At 45.3% G+C, this 26,384-nt stretch overlaps 1 protein-coding gene across 2 annotated transcripts in view; it reads right to left on the minus strand.

The window, feature by feature from the left end:
- Positions 1-8,699: 8,699 nt before the first annotated feature.
- Gpr45 (G protein-coupled receptor 45) overlaps positions 8,700-26,384 on the minus strand; it is a 57,444-nt gene continuing 39,759 nt past the window's right edge. Inside the window, exons 1-2 of one of the 2 annotated variants that reach the window (XM_041656275.1) lie at positions 11,445-11,545; positions 8,700-10,508 (exon numbers count right to left, since the gene is read on the minus strand). In XM_041656275.1, coding sequence (XP_041512209.1) covers positions 9,151-10,371 — 1,221 coding nt within the window. In that variant the 5' untranslated portion in view covers positions 10,372-10,508; positions 11,445-11,545 and the 3' untranslated portion in view covers positions 8,700-9,150. Of the gene's footprint in view, positions 10,509-11,444; positions 11,546-26,384 lie in introns of those variants that run through there. The other variant, XM_041656274.1, reaches the window with a different exon arrangement.

The raw sequence follows: 26,384 nt of genomic DNA on the forward strand, positions 1-26,384 counted from the left end.
AGCATTTGAAATGAAAACCTACAAGCATCTAGACCATATGGACCAGAGACCTTATCACCTCCTTGGCAAAGCTCCGTGGCCGGACCTCCAGCTAAAGGCTTGTTAGCATGCTGTTTGGAGAAAAGCACGGAATTAATGATGCCTGCTTTCCTTTGGCTTGTAACCGGGGAAAGGAAACAAACAGCTATAATTCAGTCTGCAGCCTAGAGTGGTAAATTAGCTAAATGAGATCACGTGGCAAGAATTAGAGAACCACACACGGCTACTGGACCACGTGAGACTCTTTACCAAGAAGATGTTCGATACCAAGAGACTTGGGTGCCACTGACTCTGCTACTCTACCTGGACACAGCCATGTCCCTTAGACCTTAGGGTCTCATGATCAGGGGGTAGAGCTGGGTAGCGTCTGGGGTCTCTTCAGGAGTTAACTTTCTGATTAAGGGAATCAGGGTAAGGGAATGGACGTGATTGAGTGTTCAACGCTCAGTGCTGCCCTTCAGGGCTTGGGGAGCCCCAATAGCACCCAGCACAGAATCTCCTATTTGGCTGTGTGACTGTGGGTATGCCTGTCTGTCTCTATGAGCTGTCAGCACTCCCATAACTCACTGCATGGTCGCTGTCCAGGAAAGTGACCACAGACATCCACATGGGGTCTAGCTGTCTGGTGTTCAATTGTTCCTGTTCTCCAGTCTGTGCTAAGATGCGTTCTTTTGCCTCTGGCGTCTTCGACTCCTTCACCACGCTGGTCATCTTTCTCTACAGAACATTTTCCGTTTGTCTTAGTTGAGACAGTAAGCCTTCCCTCCAGATTTCATTCGCGTTCTTTCTCAGCTCAGCAGACAAATCCCAGCCTACTCTCAGGAATAGGAGCTAAAGTGACTTGGTTTCCATCCTTGCCTAAAATTAAACAGACTTGTCCCTGCCTCCCCCTCAGTGGTCCACACAAACATTTGTGATTTACCTGGGTCAGCTGATACACATGACAGAATTAGGGGAGCCCGGCTGCCTACTGTCCTTCACTCTCTCCTCTCTAGCTAGGATGTTACAGGAAAATCCCCCAAATCCATTCTAAATTGTTTCAATACATTGCTGAGTTATAGGCCACCGTTGACTAAAGCCTATAAATATGTATAGCCAAATGCTAAACTTTTGCGTTCTTGGGAATTATAGGACAAGAAAGCATTTCCTTGATTATTTGCATAATAACGCACACCTCTGAAAACAGTTTCTTTGATTTCCAATAATTTACCAGAATATATTTATTTTATATGAATAAACCACATCAAGAAATCAGCGTTTTGCCCCAAAGAAAAGCAATAACAGTTACTATGTCACCAATGTGACAACATTTTAAAAGTGCTCCTCTTTCAAAACATAAACATTATCATTGTAAGTACTAATATTTTTTTCATCTATATTTTTTGTGGGGCGGGGCAGGGTTTGCAACCACACATCCAGGAATCAGAGGACAACTCAAGGGGGTCAGTTCTCTTTCATCAGGTGGGTCCTGGGGATTGGACTCTGTAGATGGAAGTTTCTGCTCCATACGGTCCTACAGCCATTCAGTCCCAAATAAACACACAGAGGCTTATATTAATTATAAACTGTTAGGCCTGTTGCTCAGGCTTCTTACTACCTCTTCAACTTAAATTAACCCATAATTCTTAACTATGTTTAGCCTTGTGACTTGGTACCTTTTCTCAGTGAGGCCTTCTCATCTTGCTTCCTCTGCTTCTTGCTTACAACTGTGTCTCTGCCTTTTGTCTTCCCAGAATTCTCCTAGTTTGGTTGCCCCACCTATATTTCTTGCTTGGCTACTGGCCAATCAGTGTTTTATATTGGTAATATGAGTGACAAATCTTTACAGTGTACATGAGCATTAACCCACAGTAGGACTCTGTTCATTAGACTTGGCAGTAATCATTTCCAACCACTGAGACAGTATACTAACCCTGAAACCACTTTTTATTTTATGTGTATGAATATTTTACCTGCTTGCGTGTCTGTGCACCACATTCATTCAGTGCCCATGGAGGCCAGAAGAGGGCATTGGGACTACCCAGGATGGGAGTTACAGATGACTATGATCTGTATTATGCCATGTGGTGCTGGAAATTGAACCAGGGTCCTCTGGACGAGAGCTAAGACCCTTAACCAATGAGGTACCTCTCCGGGACCCTGCAGTAACTTTGGAAGAAGAATTTTTCTTTGAGATTTATTTGTTTCTGTTTTCTGTGTATAGGTGTTTATTCGCAGGTATGTTTGTGTGCAATACCCATGAAGTCCAGCAGGGGGTGCTAAATCTTCTTAAAACTGGAGGTATACACAGTTGTGAGCTGCCATGTGGGTGCTGGGAATTGAAACCTGATCCTCTAGAAGAGCAGTGGGTGCAATTAACATCTGGGTCATCTCTCCAGCCCATGCAGCCACTTTTAAGTGTATGAGTATAGTGACATGAGTATAGTCACGTTGAAATACAACCATTACCATCATCCATCTCCACGTGTTCTTGATCCCAAAGATTCTGTGTTCAGTGGGGTATAATGACTCCCTGTCTCCCCTTCTCCTCCCCCTGCAACCACACTCTTTTTCCTGTTTCTGTGATTCTGATAATGCCAGGGTTGCTCAAATAGGTCAAACCATGCGGTTCTCTACCATGACTGAATACACTTGGCCTATTGTTGTGTGACCGTGTCACAATTGCCTTTTAAAAAGCAAACCTACAATTCATTTCATGGTTTTAGATAGTGTGTTACCAACAGTGTATGTGTTTGCACACCGACTATTTACATGTATATGTATTTGATATTGGAATTTACTAGATTAGAAACCATTGGATTGTATTAGAATTAGAATGTCTATTTCCTATATCCAGACCATGTAAAATATAACTTTCTATCAACTCAACTAAATGGCATCCATCTATTGTCTGGATCAAGTGACGAAAACACACCAATGAGCAAAGCCAGTGTGAGGTCTGCTGTGGTTCGTTAAGAATGGGTTGAGATGTTGTCAACACAGACTCCCCACCACCCATCTATGATGTGACACTCGCTTATCTACAAAGGTTTGTGCCAAGTCTATTCAGAAACAAGAGCCAGACTAACTCATATAGGGAAGTAGAGCAGGGGCGGGTGCCTACAGGTTTCAGTGTGGGAAAAACAGGCAGGGGTGTATTTCACAGTAGGTCTCCTGATGGATGCTGTTACCATAATTGTCCCCAACCTCTCTCTGTATACAACCATTCAGTTGTGTGGGGAGGGGCAATACCCCACTCTTAGATCCTTGGTCATATCCCTCCTTGGAGAATTGCTGAAGTTACCGTGACCCCCATTTTTACCTTTGAGGGGGTCACTGCCCCTCCATGATGTTGATATCCACAGTTGCTGACATCCTGAAGAACTGGCTAGGATTGGGGGTGTGTGTGCAGATTTCTCTGCTTCACTTTGTTGGGGGAGCAAGGTGACCTTTTGAAGAGTGTAAATAGTGGGGGTGGGGTCTGGTCTGGGATGGGATGGGAAGGGCTGGTGTTCCACTTCTCCATGGACATGAGCTGAGGAACAGTATCTGAGGAAGTCAAAGCCAGCCTGCTTCCTTTTCCCACCACCATGGGGAGCCTGGAACTGCAGATTCCCCGGCGTACTGGCACACCTGCCTGGTTGGCCTGTGTCCCGGGGAATCTCTGTGGCGTAGACCGAAGCAAAGGTTATCAAATTATAGAGGCCGGGCATGCGAATGGGCGAGCATCCTGTGAGCAAGCGCATCATTATCTCTGCCCCGTCACTGTAATTTCACGCAAGTGAACACAAGAGGCAGGCAGGGCACTGTCTGTCCTGTGTGAGCTTAATCTGCCCCCGCTGTTGTCATTTTCAGATGTTTTTCTGTTTACGTAGATGCTGGGAAATGAAGTGCTTCGTTAGCAATGGACAGAAGAGGTCAGCTAGTCCCAGCCCACTGCGGCTTTGCCTGGGTGCTTATTACTTAGGGGAGGAGGGAGGAGCGAGCTAATAAAGCTACTGCGTGTGTGTGGAGAGGGGGAGGGTGGATAAGAATTGGCTGATACAAGAAGTCCCACGATATACAAGAGACGTGGAGTGGATGCTATGTAGGACCTGCCTATAAAGCCCATGAGCTTTGTAGTCCAGTGATTTTGAATGTATGTCTTTCCCAGCTCACATCACAACCCCATTCAATTGAGTGTTTTCTTCTTCTTCTTCTTCTTCTTCTTCTTCTTCTTCTTCTTCTTCTTCTTCTTCTTCTTCTTCTTCTTCTTTTCCTTCTCCTTCTCCTTCTCCCTCTCCTCCTCCTTCTTCTTCTTTTTGGTTTTTTTTGAGACAGGGTTTCTCTGTAGCTTTGAGAGGAGAGTTGGTCACAGACAGCTAGTGGTGTCATCGATAACGGTTGTGTAATCAAGTCTCCAAAGAGGATAGGTGCAGATGGACTTCCGGGAGCTGCCTAGTGGCTTTGCTGGACGGTCAGTCCGTTGAGAGGGCGGGGAAGGCAGAGTGCTCCTCCCTTCAGGCCTCATCCCACTCATTACCTCCACCTACCTGCCCAGCTGTACCCTTTGCAGTTTCCTCTGTGAAAACAGGGTAAGTGGAAGCAAAATGGCTCCCTGGGTTCTGTGAGCAGCTATACCAAATTAATCAAACCTAGCAGGGCATTATGGGAGCTCTGGATTATAGGCCACCATGCACTTCTGCTACTCTTTGGGCTGTTATCCGAAATGTGGGGGGGTTGTCTAGTCTGAGGGACTGAGCCCCCCACCTGTGGAATTTGATGTCACCTCCAGGTAGACAGCACCAAACCAAATCAAGCCAGATGCTATTCTAATTGGCAAGTCCTTTTGGTTCTATTTGAGTTCAGAAAAATTCATCTGCCTGTCTCTGTAACCATGTTCCACCTTAGCCCATAAAAAGGACAAACTGATAGGAAGAAGCAGTTGCCCAGTCCCTCGGAGACAATTACAGTCTCCAAATCCCAGTGCCGGACCAGGCCTTCTTTGGGCTCTATCCGATAGATATGTAATGTCTACTTGTTTGTTTATGTTGACGGGGCTGGGGTGGAAGCCAGAACCTTGAGGTTGCTAGACAATCACACTCCTACCAGCTACACCTCATCCTTTGCTTGCTCTTCAGCAAGGCTTTGTGTCTGGGACAACTCTCTTTATTTCCCAGATGAGGGGCATGAGTTCGGGGTGCTCCGTTATACTCAGAATGAAGCAGGGAGCGAGCAGCTGTGTGTACTCTGTCTCAAACTGTGCTCAGTCCTGAACTCAGTCCCACGTGTCTGGAAATAGGAGAAACTGACCTAGATTTCCATGACTCCTTTTAATGCTCCCAACATTCTTGGGACTTTGCTGTTTTTTTCTCTTAAAGATTTATTTACCTCTATTGACGTGTGTGAGTTTCTTGCATGCACATATGTATGTATGGTGATGTGTGTACCTGATGCCTGCAGAGGCCAGATGAAGGCACAGGAAGTCCTGGCATTGGAGTGAAGGACACCTGTCTGTCATCACGTGGGTGCTGGGAACCAAAACTGGGTAGTACCCTGCAGGAGCAGTAAGTACTCTTACTAGCTGAGCCATTGCTCCAGCCCGGAACCTTTGCCTTTATTTTACTCCAACAGTGGAGACCTAGGTTGAAGATGAAATGATGGGGACTGGCGAGACAGCTCGGTGAGTACAGGTGCTAGTCACCGAGCCTGACAGCTCAGCTTCAACTCCCTGGACCCACATAGCAGAAGGAGACACCTTACTACCACAAATTACCTTCTAACTTACACACACACGCCGTGCCCTGCTTTTCTACCACATAGACACAAATAAATGCAAAAATCAGTGAAAAAAAAATGATAGGTTTTTGGAATCCATTATAATTACAACAATATCCTTTGGTTATACATGCACGGAGTCAACCACTCAGGGTTGGAAAATAATTGAAAAAAAAATTCTTTGTGCTAAATACAAACAGATTTCCCCATCATTCTTTTAAGAAAGAAGTGTGGTATGTTGTGTACTTGTACGATGTGTGCATTATTTAGTTTAAAATCATCTACAAGTGCTTCAAAGTACCCAGAAGTGTGTGCACTGGTTCTCTGAATATTATAGCACTTTATATAAGAGATGGAGCCTCTCTAAATGCACCTATCTATAGGGAATTGGTTCCCGGACCCTTTGAGGATATGACGCTGTGTCTCATGTCTAAAGCTCTTCCACATGCTCCAGGCATCTTCATGGGATGGGAATCATTTATTTCTGTGGCCGAGAGGTTTTTTCTCTTCCTCAGGCCTTGACAGAAAAAAAATATATGTATGGAGCTGTTCTGACATCACAGAGCCCAGAAATCCCAGGACCTGGCTAAACTGGGGGCCAAAGAGAATGAGAAATAGAGAAATGATTCCGAAACAAAGCAGCACTTGCCCCATCCACTTCCATTTTGTCAAACATGCTGGTGACTCACTGGCTGTCTGCAGGGAGGTCACTGTGATTTTGGAATTGCTGCTGTTTTAAAGTGTTTCCCCAAACTCTGAGGTTGCAACCTCACACAGGTGTGATGGTGTGAGGAGATGGAGCCGTGGGGAGGTGATTCTGTCATGAGGGCTCACTCCACTCTCCTAAATGGAATTAGCATCTTTATTCTATGCTTTTAAATATGGAGAACAATAGAGAAAGACAGCTGATGTCAACCACTGGCCTTCCTGTGCACACACACATACACACACACACAAGTGAACACACATTCTCATGTACACGTACGTACACTCCCCCTCCCACACACACACATAAGGAACCTCTGCTTCTGTGTGTGATAACATAGCAGCACCAAGGCACCTTCTGTGACTCAAGAGAGTGGTCCATTCCAGACTCTAAACCTGCTGGTTCCTCGGTCTTAGACTTCCCAGCTTTTAGAACCATCAAACCTGTATTTTTGTGATTTGTAATTACATGGTTTAAGATGTGCCATGAACAGCCTGATAAATCGGTACTGGGCACAAGATTCCAGGTTTGTAATAGTACCTTTGGTACAAAACAAAAGTTTTGGCAAAAACATGACTTTATACACTGAAAGAGCCATAATACTTTATTTAAAATATATACAAAATTATTACTTTGAAACATATATATTACTATCCAACATATATCGTATAACACACATGTATGTAAATTTTGGTACCTTCACTCAGTTTTGTGATTTCTCTTTGTTCAAGGTTCCTGAATAAAATTTCTCTATAATACCACTGGAGAGGAGGTGCCCATAAGCTTGCCCCTCATAGTAGTCTGGCAATTCTCTTGGGCACCACTGGGCCCTGTGAACTTGACCCATGGAAGCCGAGACCAACCCTAGCCTTGCAGATCACTGGGAGAGGCATAGGATTGGTGGCACCTGCCTTAATAAGCTACATGCCAGTCCCACTGTCTCTCTCTTTTCCTCTTGGCTGATGAAAACTGATCAGTCGTTCTCGTGACAGACCCTCCCTTGGGCTGAGGTTAACATAAGTTATGGTCTCTTCACACCCCACCTCCCTCCACTGCCTCCATCACCACTACCGCAGGAAGAGGGTAGGAGAGCAGGGAGCTGGTCTCTGAGCATAACGTGGAAAGAAGTAAGAAACGAAGCCAGCTGGAACTTCTGTGCTCTTGGACTACTAGCTGTGGGTGCATTTCAGCCTTCTTTTGGGCACTGTCTCTTGCACAGTGCATTCCATCCACTACATCCATACACTAGGCATTTACTGGACAGATGCCCATCTTACAGATGAATAAATGAATGTAAGGGATCTGGCGATTTCAGGCAAAAAAAAAATCACCCCATTTAGAATCAAGGGGACTTATCTCTTCCGGGTCCTTTGGCTACGAGCAGGTGTAGAATCAAGGAGACTGAAGTCATGTAGACTTGCTTCCTCCTTTGACAAATGGGTAAACTGAGGCTGACAGAAGATGAAATGAACAATATTACTGACTGGTCCCTGATACAGTCAGACCTGGACTCATATTTCCTTAATTTCTCCCTCTCTTCACATCTGACTTTGCAAAGAAAGCTCAACAGACCCACTGCTGTGTCCTGGGCATGCAGAACTCACCTTCCTACACCAGAAGCTCTCGGTCATATAGGTGGCCACGAGCATAGTGGCCAAGCCAAATGTCTCCTCTAAGGAGCTTCCCTCCCAGGATTGGATCCTGGGCAAGAGGATTTGACAGCAGCAGTGGGCGTGAGTGAGGTAGGAGGATCAGAGATGGACGGGTATAAGCCCAGCTTTGAGGAGGGGGTGTCTGTTCTGTCCCTGTAGCAATTCTGGTGCTGATGTGGATTTGGTGCCTCACAAGGCTCTGGGTCTTCCAGAGGAGATGTGTAAACAAAGCTAAGCCACTGGCTGCTTCTGCTTCGGAGAGCAAGTCACTACGGAGACTTGCCCAACGGACGAGTAACACTAGGTGTGTTCTTAGCACACTGGAAAGGATGGAAACCAAGTGGACGAAGAATGGATAGGGATAAAGGAGACTGTCGCACTCACCAGATGTGGGAGGAGTGGACACACGCCCAAGTGTCCAGGTGGACTTCTCATTTCAGTTTTGCTGTCACAAAGTACATTTCTGTCACCTCCCCACCCCCGTCCCACCCCTACCCTGTCACACTGGTGACCTTAAGAACATCCCAATGTGATTTCCAGAAAGGATAGTTTGTCATGATCAGAAACACAGAGTTGAACGTTATGGAGACCTCTGGGCCACACCCAGGCCCTGTAGATACAAGTGTCAGCGTGAACAAGGGCACCACAAACTGCCACCAGGGGCTTCTCCTGAGCATGTGGAGTGGGGGCTGGGATGCAATGGGTGTGCTCTGTCTATAGACCCTCCTCTTGTCCCACCTTCAGCCAACTTCACTTTCCCCCTTCCCCTCATCCCCTCTCACTTTCTGGGCCAGCTCCTGCAAGCCCCGATTCCCATTAGAACTATATTTTTTTTTCTGAGAGAGAAAAATAATAATTTGCCTTATGGAGATCAGAAAATTGAAAGCCACAGATCACCTGGTAACAAATGAGTACCTTTGTGCTTGTGTAGTCACCACAAAACGCAGACAACTAAAAGCTAGAGAGCAGAGTTCGGCCGGGACCAGAGCGGTCCCTCGGCCTGGTCTGACCGGCTCCCTAGACGGTGGATTGGTTTTCGTTGCACACGTAGACGGTGCTCGGCTGGATTCTCCTCTGGATCCGCTCAGGCACTTTAGGGAGGATTTGGAAAGTCTGGGGAAGTAACTCTATGCAGGCCTCACGGAATTTCTTGATCCTCCAGCAGTAGACGATGGGGTTGAAGACGGACTTGAGGTAACTGAGCCACAGGACGCACGTGCTGGTGGTGTAGAAGGAGGCGCTGTAATAGAACCGCCGACTGAACGCAGACAGCAGGCTGTAGACTGAGTGGGGCAGCCAGCACAGCGAAAAGCCCACGAAGAGGATGAGGATGGTGGTGAAGGCCTTGGTTTTGAAGCTCAGGTCCAGGCTGACCTGCTGCTGCTGCCGCCGGATCTTTCTCCGGCCATCCTTGGACAACTGTTTGAGGTCCAGGCTGTCTGACTGGTTGTGCACGCGGACGGCATTCTTCCGCACCGTGTTGAGGATGCACAGATAGGAGCACAACATGACCCCGAAGGGCGCGAAGAAAACGGCTATCACCAGCGTCACCACGTAGGCGCGTTCGGCTGGGAACTCGGTGTAGCCCAGAACACACTGTGGGGCCCGAGCCGGCACCTCCATGAACGTCCAGCCGATGAAGGAGGGCGCAGAGATGCAGAAAGACAGCACCCAGGAGGCTGCGATGATCACCTTGGCCCTGCGTGGGTTCAGCTTGTCCTGTCGCTGTACGATGATGAGAAAGCGGTCTACGCTAATGATGAGCAGGATGGCCACGCCCTCTAGGACAAAAAACCAATAGAGTGTAGCTGAGAGCCTACAAAAGTGGTCCCCGAAGTGCCAGCGGACAGTGATGAGGGTGATGGCGGTGAAAGGCATGCAGCATAAGGACAGCATGATGTCAGAGAAGGCCAAGGTGGCCAGCAGCAGGTTGATGGCTGAACGCATGGCCGGCCTCTGATACACGATGATGCAGACCACCGTGTTGCCGAGGAATCCTACCACGATCATTAGCAACATCGTTATTGCCAACGAGATCCTGAGTGGTGTGGACAGTGGTGTGGCCCCGGGGTCCGAAACGTCGCTCCCATTCAGCAGCCGATGTTCGTATGTCCCAATGGGTGTGCTGTTACAGGCCATCCTGATGAGAAACTCGGCACCGGGACAGAAGTGGCTGCAAGGGCACCCTCCAGCCCTTGGGTGGCTTTCATTTTCTGTTTGCTGGCTGCATCTTTTCATTTGATGTCGACGGCTCTCTAGTGCTCTTGAGTCGTTGGGAGAAATCTTCCTTTGGAGTGGCTAGCTGGGGTTTGCATTCTTGTCCTGTCTCTCTGGGAGCCATGTGTTTGCCCCGCTCCCTAATAGGACACTACAGCCTAGAGCAAGAAGGCGGGGGAGAAAAGAATCAGCTATTGGAAATCTGGCGGAGTAGAGCATGGTCTAAAGTTTACAGGTACTGGTGGTTTAACGTGTGAGGGTTTCACATCTATGCATTTAGCCAGCCAACCCAGGAAATACTCAGAAAGCCCCAGCGGAGTCTGAAGGGAACATATGTAGACTCCTCCTTGCCACTCTTCCCTAAGCAATATGATTTGCATACTGCCTTCATCACAGCATGTCATATACAATCTGAAGAGGAGTTCTAGGGTTGTATGCAAACAGATCCCTATCCTCTATAAAGGAGTTTAGAATCCAGAGATGGTAGTCTGTAAGGGAGTGTTGGGATCAATTCCTCGTGAGTTTCCAGGGACAGGAGAGCATAGAGAAGAATGATTCCTTTATTTCTGACTTAGGACACAGGCTGATATTTACAAAGGTTGAGTCTTGTCAAACAGCCCAGGAAACCTAAACAGCTAGCTATCCTCTGGGCACTTGGAAGCTCTGCCCTGTAGGTACTTTGGAATTACCACTTTTGTAATGATGTGGGATTCCCCTCTGTATGCTATGAATACCATTTGTTAATAAAAAAAATGCTTTTGGCCAATAACTTAACAGAATATAGCCAGCCAGGCTGGAAAAGATATATAGAGTAGGTGGAGTCATGGAGAAGCCATGTAGCCTCCACAGGAGGCATACGCCGAACGCTGGATGGAACTTTACTGGTAGGCTACCACCGTGTGGCAATACAGAGATTAATAGAAGTGGGTTAATTTAAGATATAAAAGATAGCCAAAAAGAAGTGTGAGCTAATATGCCAAGCAATGTTGTAATAATACAGTTTCTGTGTAATTATTTCACATTTGGGTGGCCAGGAAATGTAATTTGAATGGATTTTTATGAAAATCAATGGAATGGGCTCTTGAGCAAACCACCTGCTTTGGGATGCTGGCTTCAAGCAGGCAGGGCTCTGGCCTGCTTTAGTCTGTGTGTCTCCAGCACCTAGGACAGCGCCAGACTGACAGGCAGGTGGTACTTCCCGGTTCCTTGATGAAGAAAGAGATGATTAATTAGTTTTTTATACTGTCACTTTAGTATTTATTTACTCTTTCTAAAAAGGATATTATGGACTGTCCTTTGTTCAGATATTTTTATCTGCTGAGTTAAAAGTGGAGATATTTTTTCAAAAGTTAACTCTATTATAAAAAAAATCACACAGCAAAATTAACCAGACCCGAGGTCTATAACCTCAGTCTTAACTTAAAAGACAACACCTTCTCAAGGTGTGAAAGGCAAAGGGGAGCAGGTGTATGTGATTACATCTCAGTAGTGCCAGGGACAAGTGTGTACCTGGACACCATCACTACCACCAAGGCCGTAAACACATCCATCATTTCTGAAAGTTGGCCTTCTACCCATCTTTACTGAGATCTACCTTTGGAGAAAAAAAAATCTGAAATGTGTTCTTACGAAAAATGTTAAGTACATTTGCTTACATTTGAGGCAGGTGTAAGCTCATACTCAACGTGGAGCCATAAGACAATAGTGACCTTGTGGGTAACCTTTGCCTTGTTTCCCTGGCAGGAACATTTCAGATGAGTATAAAAGCTGCTGTAAGATTCATCTTGGAAACACGAAGAAGGAGGGGAGAGGGCCAGTTCTTAAAAACAGTGTTAATTTTTCTTGCTTTTCTCAGAGATGTGGGAGGAATGGTGTCCAGGAGCAGAGGTCTGCAGTCAGAAGTCATTGCTGGGTGAAAGGAATCCCCCTAGCCCCGCCCTAGGCTCCTCCCATGTATTCATTCCCTGGGTATCCTCACTCACTCATCCCTACTGTTGGACTCCCTCATCTAGAATGCATCAGGTCCAGGTGCAGAGTAGCAATGCATATCACAGAGCCATGTCGCCACATCTGGATGGCAGAAGGCTCTCTGGAGGTGGCACTGTTACTATTTAAGCCCCGAGACAAACCAGTCACATTGCTACGATGGTTACTATTTCATGTACATGCATTTGCATGTGGAATAGACCTGATGGCATTGTTTTGAAGTCTACTGCGTCCACTGCAGCTGATTGCCCCAGGAAACTGACCGCGATAAAGCAGACTCCAGGCACTCAGCTGGAAATAGAAACTAGGAGTTCACAGCAGTCACAGCTGCTGAGAGATGACAGAGTTGTGTGTGCATGGGTCCGGAAGATGTGCTGGAGACTGTCTTGTCCCTTCCAGATTCCCTGCCCTCTCCATCTATCCCTGGAAGGATGGCCCCTAGTCCATGAAGGAGGGTGAGAAATGAGGTCTCTTCTGCCCCAGCTTCCTTTTGCATGGTTGTGGTTGATCCTTCTGCAAAGCCCCAGCTACTGGGGACAGCTGTGCCCTACAACCTGGCCCTCTTCTCAGGTTCAGCAAGTGTTTCTTGTATCCCAGCAGGCCTTTTCACTTCCCTCATCCTAGCTCACCATCAACAAAAAACTCTATTAGAACTCTTTGAGTATCTATTTTCAGCACCATGCCAAGGGTCAATCCAAACAGAAATTACCAGGAAGCAGAAAACAAGAGTGAGTAGAAAGTATGGGCAAAGGTGTGTGCACATATGTGCATGTTTGCATGTGTGCATGTATGTCTGTATGTGTCTGTGTATGTGTGTGTGTGGTTTTTAGTTACACGTCCCTATGTATCTTTGTAGTATTTACTTCTTTCCCAATGTATAATAACGAATGGATGCTTTAGCCTTTTGTTTTTATCTTATCTGTTACTTACCTGCATCTTTGGGTACCCACATCAAACAGCCACTCCCAGCAGTTTCTGGCTTGTGTTATGCTGATGATGCTCACACAATGCTGGAGGACAAGTTCACATATTTGTTCCTGACTTACTATTTATACTCAATAGTATAAATACTATTGTTCTCACCACAAGGCTTGTTTAAGGTTGAGCTTGTTTTATTACCTCACTGTGGTGGTTTGAATAAAAACGACCTCCATAGACTCATAGGGAGTAGCATTATTAGGAGGTGTGGCCTTGTTGGAATAAGTGTGGCTTTATTGGGGCAAGTGTGTCAAAGGGGTGGGCTTTGATGTTCCAAAAGCTCAATCCAGACCCAGAGGCTCTCTCTTCCTGTTGCCTGCAGATCCAGATGTAGAACTCTGAGCTCCTCTTTCAGCACCACATCTGCCTGCACGCTGCCATGCTTCCCACCATGATAATGGACTGACCCTCTGAACTGTAAGCCAGCCCCAATTAAATGGTTTTCCTTTATAAGAGTTGCCAAAGTCATGGTGTCTCTTCACAGAAGTAAAATCCTAGTGAAAACACTACTGACCTCTTAATGACAGATGAAGAAGTGTTTTGAAGTCATCTGAGAAGCTCTGTAACCATAAGAAGATTGATAATGTCTATGTGATAGTCCACTGAGCATGGACAGCATCCCTTTTGCCTCTACCATATGAGATGCACAGTTTAGTAACTCTTGTCTTTATCCACATTCTCTCAGTGTTTTGCGTCTATTTGACCATCAGCTATATTTTTATTTTTGCCTAACTAAAGCCCCCATTTATCACCTGTTACTCTGTGATATTTTTATAAGTAGACTTTAATAATTTAATCCCCAATAAAACTATTTACATTTTTATTACTATGTAATATTGTTCAATTTTGGGTATTTTATCTGCTAGAATCCTATTTGTCTGACTGGCTGAAGATTATGATCTACATGGGCTGGATATACCAGGAGTACATTCCTAATATAAACATCAAGTTAAGTATAAATTTTTGGTAACCTATCAAAACTTTGAAGCTAAAAGAATCACATATTACAGTTTGTTTTCTTCCTATATGGTCCATGACTGTCATGTACAGATTTTTGTGTTTCCCTCAAGTTCTTTTTTTCTTTTTCATACTGCCATGTCCTTCTTGGGTCTAGTATTTTTGACTGGACTTGCTGTCCTTCCTGGAGATTTGCCTCTACTCCCCTTTGGGCTCTGTCCAGTGGGTCAGTAGCACGGCTTCTCACGATTTATTTGTTCCTAAATGCCCTGCTCTCTCTTTTCTGGAAAATGACTGTAAATTACTTGCTAAGAAAATGTTCCAGGGAAACAGGGAAAGCTTCAAGCTAAGAAAGCATTCTAAGCCTTTGTGTCTCTGAAAAGAAAAAAAAAAGGTATTTTTCTTCTACCTTCTCACAAATGGGTACTTTGTCTGACAATTGAGATAGCAAGAATTTACTGCCAGAAATGGGAAGCTTTTCCCCTTCAACAATTGGTATCACTGATGCTGACTTTAAAATAGATTCATTATTTTTCTTCATTGATGACAAGCGTTTTTCTCTTGAAGTTTTGTTAGTTCTCTTTTTACTGGAAATGTTGGGGAAAGATGTACATCTGGGTCACTTTTTACTATGTGGGACACTCACTCACGAAGCCATTTAAACCCAAAGGTCCACAGAGGTCAACTCTAGAAAAATCTTTTCCTCTGTAGGTTGGATATTCCCACTGATCCTGTGGTAGAACACAGATTGGTTTGAAAGCTAGGCCATTCTTCCAGCCTCAATTTTCTTTTCCATTAAAAAATCTTTCCCTTTTATATTGTATACTCTGAAGATTAAAAATCTTTTATATTTAGTGATTATTTTCAGCCTCATGTAGCTCATGATGGTCTCAAAGTCACTATGTCATCCCAAATCCTAAACCTCCTACCTCTACCTCCCAAATTCTAGAACTGTGGTCAGGTGCCATTATGACTAGCTCATTTAGCTTTACTTAATTCTGTTTTTTTGTTTTGTTTTGTTTTTTGTTTTTTTGTTTTTTTTGGTTGTTTTGTTTTTCAAGACAGAGTTTCTCAGAGTAACCACCTTGGCTGTCCTGAAACTCACGTTGTAGAACACGTTTGCCTCCACCTGCCTCTGCCTCCTAATGCTGGGCTTAAAGGCATATGCTGTTAAATTGGGAGCGTAGACCCCCAGCCCCTCGCATCTATCCCAGCCTCCCCCACAGAGTTGTATTGGTCTGGACTCCAAATCCCAGCATGCCAAGTTCTGATCCCTCCCTGGGGGCGGGGGTCAGGACCACTCCCACAGTGTATTTAAGTGAACTCCCAAAAGAGGATCACTTGGTCCCTTTTGCTTCTTCCTGGTGGATGTTTGCAGCCTCCAGGTTCCCCCTTGGGGCCACCCAAGAGCCTAGGAATCCCATTAAACTTGGATATTTCTTAATTTGGCTTGTTTTGATTTGGCTTGATTGGGATTTTGTGTCAGTAGAGAGCTCGCGTTAGGAAAAATTCCTAACATGTGCTACCCACCGCTGTCTAGCTTTATTTTTGTTTTCATTTTTGTCTTTGAGACAGGGTTTGTTTGTTGGTGTGTGTGTGTGTGTGTGTGTGTGTGTGTGTGTGTGTGTAGCTTTGGCTGTCCTAGAGCTAACTCAGTCTGGCCTTAAACTCACAGAGATCTGTCTGCCTCTGACTCCCTAGGGTTGTGATTAAAGGTGTGTGCCACCACTGCCCACGGTCGGTTAACCCCATCTGTGAACCATGCCCTTCCAGAGATGGCAGAGGTCAAGTGCTGGGTCACTGGCTTTACTTCTGGTTTTAACAATCCATCTTTAACATCTGAGAGTGTCTTTATGTTCTGTGACAATGCATCGTGCTACATTCCTGCTTAGGGCTGTATGCCAGTCTCAAGTGCCTCCAAAGCTATGAAGTATTTAATTGAAGTTTCCCTTTCATTTTTTCTGATTTATATGTGATTCCTTTAGAATCCCTTAGTTTAGCTTTGTCTGTCTCTTTAAGATTGTCAGGAATTCCTGAATGTTGATCATCCTTCCTGTCTGAGGCCCAGGAGTTGCTATGGGCCACTTTCCCTACAGGCTTTCTGGTGGGTGGCAGGATGATGGCAGGCTTTGCGTCAGGGAAGGGGGACAAGATGCTATCCCTTCATCTGGGGTCATCACAGTATCTACAAGGTGAGGGCTTCCTTCCTCCCACCCATATTATCAGCTTTCCCTACCAATGTAAGGGATAGAATCACAGAAGACTCCTCTACATATATCTTAGGGGAGGAGAGCTAGCCGGAAATTCAGATAAAATGACTATATTTTAAAATCATACACACACACACACACACACACACACACCCATTTAAGAAACTCTCTGGCCTTTTTTCAGTACAGATGTTAAATATTTCACAAAACATATAAGGAAAGTACCAATTTCATCAAGTCATCATTAAGAAGTGCCAATGTGGACCATCTCTTCTAGGCAAGGCTTCCTGTAACAGAACTAGGTTGCTTTCATTTGCGTTGTTGGCCATGGGGGCCCCGTGGAAATCCCCAAGGAACTCAGGCTGATCCAAGACAAAGGGTTTCTCTCCACAAACGGACAGAGTGGCCCCATTGCTGAGGACAGCACACACACAGCTCATTGAACAAGAAGGAGTTGAGCTGGTACTGGCAGGGAACTTTCAGCCCTACATTCTTTTCTTTTTGGTATGGAAAGGTACTCTTCAGGCTACCAAAAGAGAAAAATGGATACCAACCCATGCACAAAACCTTTGGCCTATAATCTGTCTTGCCTGAAAATATGCTAGGGCAATGGGATTTGTGGGAGTAGCTAACCAATATCTGACTGACTTAAGGCCCATTCCATGAAAAAGAACCCATGCCTGGCACTGCTTGAGTAACCAAGAACCAGAGATTAGAGAGTCAGGAGACCTAGGGTAAAATTAACATGAATAGTATTAAAAATAAATAAGATGATTCCTAATGATTTTCTGCTATCTGCATAGGCCAGTGCCCTATCCACTCCTCATCGGATGGCTTCCTCCAGGGATTGTCTAGATGAAAGTTGACCTCTGAGACTGCCTGTGAGTGATTGTCTTGATTGAGCTAACTGATGTGGGAAAACTGCTTCTTGCTTATGGAGTTAATGTGGCTGGTTGCTTCAGACTCCCGACGCCTTGACCTCCGTGCCATGATGGACTGTTTTAGACCTGTAAACTGTGAGATAAAGTAAACCCTTCTCACATGACTTGCTTTTGTCATGGTGTTTTTAATCCCAGCAACCAATATAGCTTCATTTACAAACACTGTAAAAGCATAGTGGAATTTAAAAACTCGGGCATCTGATGAGTTAATAATTTGACTAAACTTTAACCGGCTGCACTTAAAACTAGAGACAGGTGTAGAGTGTTTTCCATAGCTGGGTATGGTGGTATATGACTGTAACATCAGCACTCAGCCGACTCAGTGAGGCACAGCATTGGAAGGTCAGGGGCCAACCTTAGCTATATAATGAGACCTTGTCACAAAAAATAAATGATGATAATAATTTCAACAAAAAGAATGTTGTAGTTGGGAATAAGAAAGCTATTTGAGTGGCCATCAAATCAGGAAGAAGGAGCAGATGGCAGCTTCAAGTCCATGTGTGTTGCCTAACAAATCTCCGTTGACTGGTAGTATAGACAGAAATCAGCTGGGGTGGCACCAATAGGCTTCAAGAAGTTCTAAATCAGAGATTGGAATTGGCTTGTTCTGTCCTCCACTCAAAACAAAACACAGTCATCACATATAATGGGGATATTTACTCTATCTATCTATCTATCTATCTATCTATCATCTATCAATCGTCTATCATTTATCATCTATCTATCTATCTATCTATCTATCATCTATCAATCGTCTATCATTTATCATCTATCTATCTATCATCTATCTATCAATCTATCAATCTATCTATCTATCCTATTTGAGAAATAGCATTGTTAGGTGTCTGTTATTTTGGAAACATCATAAAGTGTAATTACACATACTAGAATGAACCTGATGTCACTAGGTAATGTAAGCAGTGAGACCGGCATCATACGCTTGGCCCACCATTGCTTAAAACGTCTCCATTCAGTTCTTGTCTGTGAGTTCGAGGAAACTCGTTCTGTACAAAGTTCCTGGAATGCCAAGGGCATACCGTCAAGCTCATTATTCTGCTTCACTCTACTTCTCTCCATACCTCAGAGACAGCTGGATAAGGTCTGAATGAGAATGGCTCCAATAGGCTCAAATATTTGAATGCTTGGTCCAGGCTGGTGGACCTATTCAGAAGAATTAAGAGGTGTGGCCTTCTTGGAGGAGGTGTGTCACTGGGTGGGGGGCAGCGCTTTAAGGTTTCAAAAGTCTCCTGCCATTCTTGTATGCTTGTTCCTGGGTACTCTTTCTCTGTCTCCGTTTCTCCCTCTCTTTGTCTCTGTGTCGGTCTCCGTCTGTCTGTCTGTCTGTCTGTCTGTCTGTCTCTATCTCTGTTGCAGATCAAGATGCGTGCTTTCTCAGTTGTTCCTTGTTCACCGTCATATATGCTAACCCTCTGTCTGTAATGATAAAATTGAACACCCTCTTCCAGACAGTTGCCTTGGTGGTGTTGTTTTTTTTTTTTCTTTTCTTTTTTTTTCACAGCAGCAGAAACGTAACTCAGACAGTGACCCTGGAGAGGGACCTTGTGAATCCTAGAGTCTCCAGCAGCTTTCTGAGCTTTGTAAGTTGTGTTTATTTCCTGACCTTTCTGAGTTTTGTCTGCGTTTTCTGGAGCGTTTAAGCTTCCTTTCTCCCTTGGAGACAATGTTTCAATGCAGAAGAACCAGCTAGACAGAATCCCATCCTTTGGTTTGGCTCTTGCATTTTTTTCAGATTCTTCTTTGATGAGCCCTGAATCTTGGGGTAAATGATAAGAAATATCTAATTTTTTTCCATCTGTGGCTGAGACTGGACAACATCATCATAAAAACTGTCACTTGGTCCACGGAAGTTGACAGGCTCTGACTCCCTGCATCACTCACTGCAAAGATGAAATGTCCATGCACAGGTCCATGCATGGCCAGTCCCGACAGTGCCAGCCACCTTTTGCTGTAAACATCTAGTCCAACAAGGCCACACCTCATAAGAGGTCCACTCTATGAATAGATGGGGGGCATTTTGTATTGAGAATACCACAGGTGGCCAAGGAGATACTAAAAAAGAGACATTAACAAGGTCCTACATAGCATAGAGTGATCTCATCACTCATATGAGCTGTTTCATCAAAAGGACAGACACACTTGGATACCATGCCATGGCTAGGGGACATTACTCCATTTAACCGTCTGTAACTTACAATCATTTTCCATAAACCATCTGGGCTTCTCACATTTGAGTGTTGCCACTGGGTGGTACTGGGAATCTCCCCAGCCCTGCTCGTCTTTGCTGAGCTTCCCTGTATGGTCCTGCTTGGCTCAGGCCCAGAAGGGAACATGGTGTCCGCTGCTAGAGCCTGACAGGTTCTGTTAGTTTCTTCTCCCAGCTGTGAGCTTCAGGAGGTGTCCTCTGCCTCCGAGCACCCTGGCACATTGGTTACGGGTACACTGACAGTAACCAATACGGCAGAGCCACCACCCACAGGTAAGCGAGCAAACCGTTTGTATGCACAACCTTATGGTGCATGTGTTGGCTTTAAAACAAGTAGTGTGTGCGTGCGTGTGTGTGTGTGTGTGTGTGTGTGTGTGTGTACATGCTTAGGCACAGCCTACTTGTGGAGGTCAGAGGACAACCCGCCAGAGTTGACTTTCTTTCTCCACTATGTGGATTCTAGGATCAAACTCGATATTCAGGCTCTGAAGCAAGCATCTTTACCCACTGAGCCTACTCACCAGCCCAGTGTTTATAACCTTTTAGAACTATCTTTTAAAGACTGGAGAAAAGACAGATACACTGGGTACACAGCACACACACACACACACACACACACACACACACACGCACACACACCTAATAGAATTTGTTTTCTCTTTACTGGTCCAGTTCTAGCTAGGTGGCAGGAAAACTTGACAGGCTCTGTTTCCAAAGCATCTAATAACTAATAACCCATCGGTGTTTGGAATATTGGGTTTCTCATTCTCTCCTCCAGAAAGAACATATTGTTTCTGAAATGCCAAATCTGGAAACGGAGTCAGTTTTGGCAGATGGAGAAGCGGGAAACAGTCCTTTGCTGTGAAAACAGCTTGACTCTATCATTACCTGCAACCTTGTCACCTGCATCCTCGACACAAGCTCAGACAGATGGTTTATTTCAATCTCAATAACTTTATCGGCAATTACAAAAAATATGCAAGGGCTGCCAAAAGTAATACATCAAGTAGCTGTGTTTAGAAACAGGTGTTGGGCCATGTGTCTCAACTTCTAAGAAAGGTAAGCTGGAAGGAGCCTGGAGTTTTTTAGTCCTCAACTCAGGTAAGGTTCTTGGGGTGGGGTTTCCAACTAGGGCAGAATCGGGGATGTTTTTAATGAAGCAAATCTTTACTGCTTGTTCCCCTTAGCGGTGGTTAAACTTCCTTCTGTGCATCTCCCGTGCTAGGTGAAGCTCTTTCATAGTTGGGCAGCTCTGCTTGGCCTCACGTTGGCTACATTAGCATCCCCAGCATGTGTTATATCTCCAGGGCCCCCTACTGTTGTGGAGTATTAGTTTAAGATGTGTTACATCTGTTTATGCCTTGGAATATTTGTTTAAAGGTGCACAGATATGTTGTATTCTTTTATGCTGCATCTGTTTAACTCGGTGAAGCTGTGTTACTTTGCCTGTCTAAAACACCTGGTTGGTCTAATAAAAACCTGAATGGCCAATAGCTAAGCAGGAGGGAGAAATGTGGGGGGGGGGGAGGCTGCCATCCAGATAGAATAAATAGGAGTAGAGAAGAAGAAAGAGTGAGAAAAATAGGAGAGGAGGACGCCAGAGGCCAGCCACCGGCCACGCAACCAGCCATGGAGAAAGAGTGAAAGTACGATATACAGAAGTAAGATAAAGGTAAAAGAGGTGAAAGGTAGATGGGATAATTCAAGTTAGAAAAGCTGGCTAGAAACAAGTCATGCTAAGGTCAGGCATTCATAACTATGAATAAGTCCCCATGTATTTATTTGGGAGTTGGGTGGTGGTCCCCCAGAAAGTAAAGAAACAAAGCCATCTACACTCTGCTAGATCAGAAACTCTGGATGAGGCACCAGTTGGCCTTTAATAAGCCTTCTAAGAGGTTGGGCGTTCTATGCAAATGCCTGGCATAACTTCTCTTGTTTAATGCTCATGCTAACTCCTTTTTACTGGTTAGCATTTAGTACAGAGACTCTCTGTCAAGAGCTTCCAAATTCATTGATTCAACCAACTGAAGACTGAAGCTATTTAAGAAAAAATTTGTATCTATGCTAAGCATGGTCAGCCTCTTCTCCCCTTGGCATGCTGTTGAATGATCCACAGTCACAGTATCTATAATAGCATCACAATAGTACCAAGTCACCTAGAGATGATGTGCAGTGCATAGGATGATGCAATCACCTTGCCATTCTACACAAGAGACCCTGCATATAGGATATTTTCAATCCACATTTGGTTGTCTCTGAGAGGTGGGATCTGCAGACACAGGTGGCCCACTGTCTAGATAGCCCCACTTATACACAAGGAACCTTGATCAACACAAGGACCTTTCTGTGATACTCGTGGAAGACAGAGAAATCAAGTCACATCTTGGTTTGTTGAGATGGTGTGGTGGTTTGAAAGAAAATGGCCTCCAAAAGTAGTGGCACTATGAGGAGGTGTGGCCTTGTTGGAAAAAGTGTGTCACTGTGGAGGCTGGCTTTGAGGTTTCATATGTGTTCAAGCCACACCTCGTCTCTCAGATCACCCCCTGTTACCTATGAAAGACGAAAAACTCTCAGCTACCTCTCCAGCACCATGTCTGCCTGCACGCTACCATATCTCACCATGATGATAATGGACTGAACCTTTGAAATTGTAAGCCATCCCAGTAAAATGTTTTTTTTTTCTATATGAGTTGCCATGGTCATGGTGTCTCTTCACCATGAGTAGAAACCCTAAGTAAGAAAGCTGGGGTCTTGCTATGCAGCCCAGGCTGACCTTGAAGTCATAATCTTCCTGCCTTAGCCTGTAGGGTACTGGGATGATGGTCATGTGCCACTGTGTCCAGCTTCACACCTTGGTTTTGACCATGCTACTTTCTCCTTTCCTATGTCTTGGGAAGCCCCGGTCAGGACACCTACTCAGTGTACAATTTGAGCTTTATTATGGGGACACATGTTTCAGCTGGTGACCAATCAACCGGCCAGACACACTTGTTCTAATTCTGAGAAAGAACCATTAATTCTTTAAGGCTTCTGAAAAGCCCACACTAACCTGGAGAATATTCACACACTATCTATTTCCTGCATCTTCCTGTTGCCACCTTTCTTTGGGGGAAGGCAATGTATGACTCTCTAGGGGTTATCAGCTTCCAAGCTGAGCCCTGAGAATTTTTATCTGTGAATTTCACAACTAAAAGCCAACAATTTCACTCTGGCTCAACTCATTTAGAGGTCTTGTAGCAAAGAAGGGGTTTTTAAGTCCATGAACCAGGTATGACGATTCCGCCGCCGGCACAAAGCATATGGTACTAGTTTAAAAGTGGATGTAGCTTGATATTTTAACAAAATCTGAGACAATTATCACATTTTCAAGATGCTAAAAAAAAAAAACAATAAGGTCTGCCAATGTTGAGTTTCTCCAGCTAAACCATGTGACATTCCCAAGCATCCTAGCCCAGGGGCTCAGAGGACAGCTAGGCTGGCGCTGGAGTCAAACCAGATACTGACACCTCAAGCGTCTCCGAGCTGCTTGATGAAAGAATTTTTTTTTCCCTCCGAAACCACACCTGTATCACCCTTCTTCCTTTTACCTGATTTTCTCAGAAACTAATTTTAAACTCCTTTTTATGACTCTGTGAGTTCCCTCACATTTTTATCCCATAACACCAGAGAAAAGAAAACTAGATCGAAAAACACACCTGAGTCTAAGTTTTTAAAATACTGTCTTCAGCTTCTCGAATGGCAGCGAGGCTGGAGCACCGCAGCCAGGACAGAGACTGATGTGAGTCTGAGGGCCACTCCCCTCCCAGAAACCCACCTCACCAAGAAGCTGGTCAGCGGCCATGTAACTACAAGCAACTTCGGAAAGGAACTAGTGACGCTGCCAAAACCCTCAATGGGGGCATCTCTTGAGTTGATCCTGAGGGCATTTCCATGTATTTATTTATTTATTTATTTATTTATTTATTTATTTATTTATTTTACTATGGTTTTAGGAAGCTTTCTTCTGTGGCAGCTTGTTTCACAGGGAGAAAGAAGGGAGCATGCTAAAGGTTGGAGCGGGGTAAGCAGGGCGCCTGTTAGAAGAACATTCTCCTGCATCCTCCTGCCATATAAGACGAGTGTAAGTGCCAGGGGCCGTACTTTCAGGCCCTACCCTAGTGACTCTTGTGGAGTTCACATGTAAGCATCTTCTGAATGCCCCTGTGTTCCATGATCCCCAGGGTGGCACTTTTGGGAGTCGGTAGAACCCTTAAGAGGTGGGAAGTAGAGGAGGAGGTCTGAATTATCTGGTCCATGCTTTGGAAGGGGATTCCTTGGCCTTGGTCTCCGTCTCCGTCTCCGTCTCCTTCTTCTGTTTACCATGCACAAGCTGTTGTGCTCCTAGACACAACTCCTGCCTCAGTATGCTGCTTCACCGTAGGCATAAAAGCAGCCGAATCTCCAAGACTGAGGAACCCATAGCCTGTGCTGCTGGGCACTAGACACTTCAGTTCTCAGACAGAAGCAGCACAGTGTTGGGGTACAGGCAAACAAGGGGGAGACAGTGATGGGGGACAAGCAAACAAGGGGAGACAGTGATGGGGTAAAGAAAGAAGGGGGAGACAGTGATGGGGTACAGGCAAACAAGGGGAGACAGTGATGGGGTACAGACAAGCAAGGGGAGACAGTGATGGGGTACAGGAAACAAGGGGAGACAGTGTTGGGGTAAGGCAAACAAGGGGGAGAGAGTTATGGGGTACTGGAAACAAGGGGAAGGGGGGCTCTGGGAAGAGGTCATTCCTAGGGGAAGAACAGATTCTTTTGAAGACATGGTGAAACACGGGTAAACAGGGAAGTCACTTGAGCAGTAGTTCTCAACCTCTGTGAGTGTGACCTCTTTTTTGGGTCAATTGACCCTTTCACGGGGGTCACCTAAGACCACCAGAAAACACAGATATCTACATTATGATTCATAGCAGCAGCAAAATTACGGTTATAAAGAAGAAATAAAAATTTTATGCTTGGGGCGGGGTCAGCACATGAGGAACTGTATTAAAAGATCACAGCATTAGGAACATTGAAAACCACTGCTCTAGAGCCTTGTGGCTCCATAATGCCACCCTCCCTCAGATGATGTAACTGACCTAGATGAGGGTGTGCATGGAGGCCTCGCCATGCCTGAATGAAGAATAAGGCTGTGTTTCACGGTATGAGCTTGCTCCCTTGGTCTGTAAACACCATGTTCTTAGTTTACAGCAGATTTCTAGAGTACTTGTGCTCTGTAAACAATAAATTAGCTTACTGAAGCATCCTTACAGCCCCAGCCTTTGCTTTCACTCATCCCTACCCCATTGTTCACCCAGAGCAGTACCCTGATGGAGGAAGGTCATTGGCTAATAAAGGCACTGCCCTGGCCCATTTCATTGGTTAGAGGATAGGTGGGAGGAGTAAACAGAACAGAATGCTGGGAGGAAGAGGAAGTGAGCTCAGACTCACAGCTCTCCTCTCGGGAGCAGACGCCTGAGAGAGAAGCCATGCCCTGCTCCCGGGATGAAGCTCCGACCCAGGATGGACATAGGCTAGAATCTTCCCGGTAAGCGCACCTTGGGGTGCTACACACAGATGATTAGAAATGGGCTAAATTAATATGTGAGAATTAGCCTAGAAGAGAATGGGCCAAGCAGTGTTTAAATGAATACAGTTTGTGTGTTGTTATTTTGGGCATAAGCTAGCCGAGCAGGCGGCTGGGGTGCCAGGGACGCAACCCCGCCTCGCTCCAATTACTACAGTACCCAGCCCCGCAAACTCCATTCCCTGCGAGTGCCCTGTGCTGGCTACCATTCAAATATTCTATACCCTGTTTTTATTCTACACGCTCTACGCTTTAAATCCACAAATCTTCACAATTACCTGCAATATTCAGGCCTATGCTTTGGAGCAATGAGATGTAGCAGTTAGCCAATGGGCAGTGGGCAGCAGCACCTAGGCTTGTGTGAACACACTCTATAATGTTGACACACACCACCATCACTCAATGATGCATTTCTCAGAAAAGGCACTCACCGTAAACGACGCCTGACTGCACTTTGGCATCAGCGGCTTAGGAGGAGGATAGGGGTAGGAGGAGGAAGAGGGGAGGCACTCAAGATGGTAAATCTAAATGAAGCTGGTAACGACTGTACAGATGCTCCAAATAGCCACCTCTGGTTCAATGCTCACATAGTTTTCCACCTTATTTAACTTTTCTCACTCATCCAGAGTGAGAGGTTGTTGCTACTTAGAGGAAGTGTGAGGAACTTGCCTGTCCATAGTCGAGGGGTAGCTTGGGAAGTGTCTGAGAGACCAGGGCCAGTTCTAATATTGTCAATCTTTTTATCCTTGGAACAGGGGACTTCTAGGGGACAACAGCCCTCAGCCTTTCCAAAACTAGGTCATGCTACACCACAGCTACTCAAGAACCTACCCAAGTCCCTGATGGGACAGCTTGATGTAGCATCCACTGTGGGGAGTGGCCACCAACCCTGTTCTGGGCACAGGAAGCTGAGAGCTGTTCTCGAGAACTGTCTACTAATGTTCAGTCAAACATGTCTTCAGAAGATACCAGCCAGACCCACGGCAACTCCTGCTTTTAAATTGACTGGCATCACTACAGGACTCTTCTAAGCATCTGGGACAGTTTGTTCCTAATTGTTGAAATTGTTAAAATTATTATTTCTTTGCTACAGCAAAAGAATGACTTGGAAAGTCCACTCTAGGACT

Source organism: Microtus oregoni, unplaced genomic scaffold (genome assembly GCF_018167655.1).
Source record: "Microtus oregoni isolate MIOR12 unplaced genomic scaffold, Mior012 000007F_ref0000211, whole genome shotgun sequence".
Lineage (NCBI taxonomy): Eukaryota > Metazoa > Chordata > Mammalia > Rodentia > Cricetidae > Microtus > Microtus oregoni.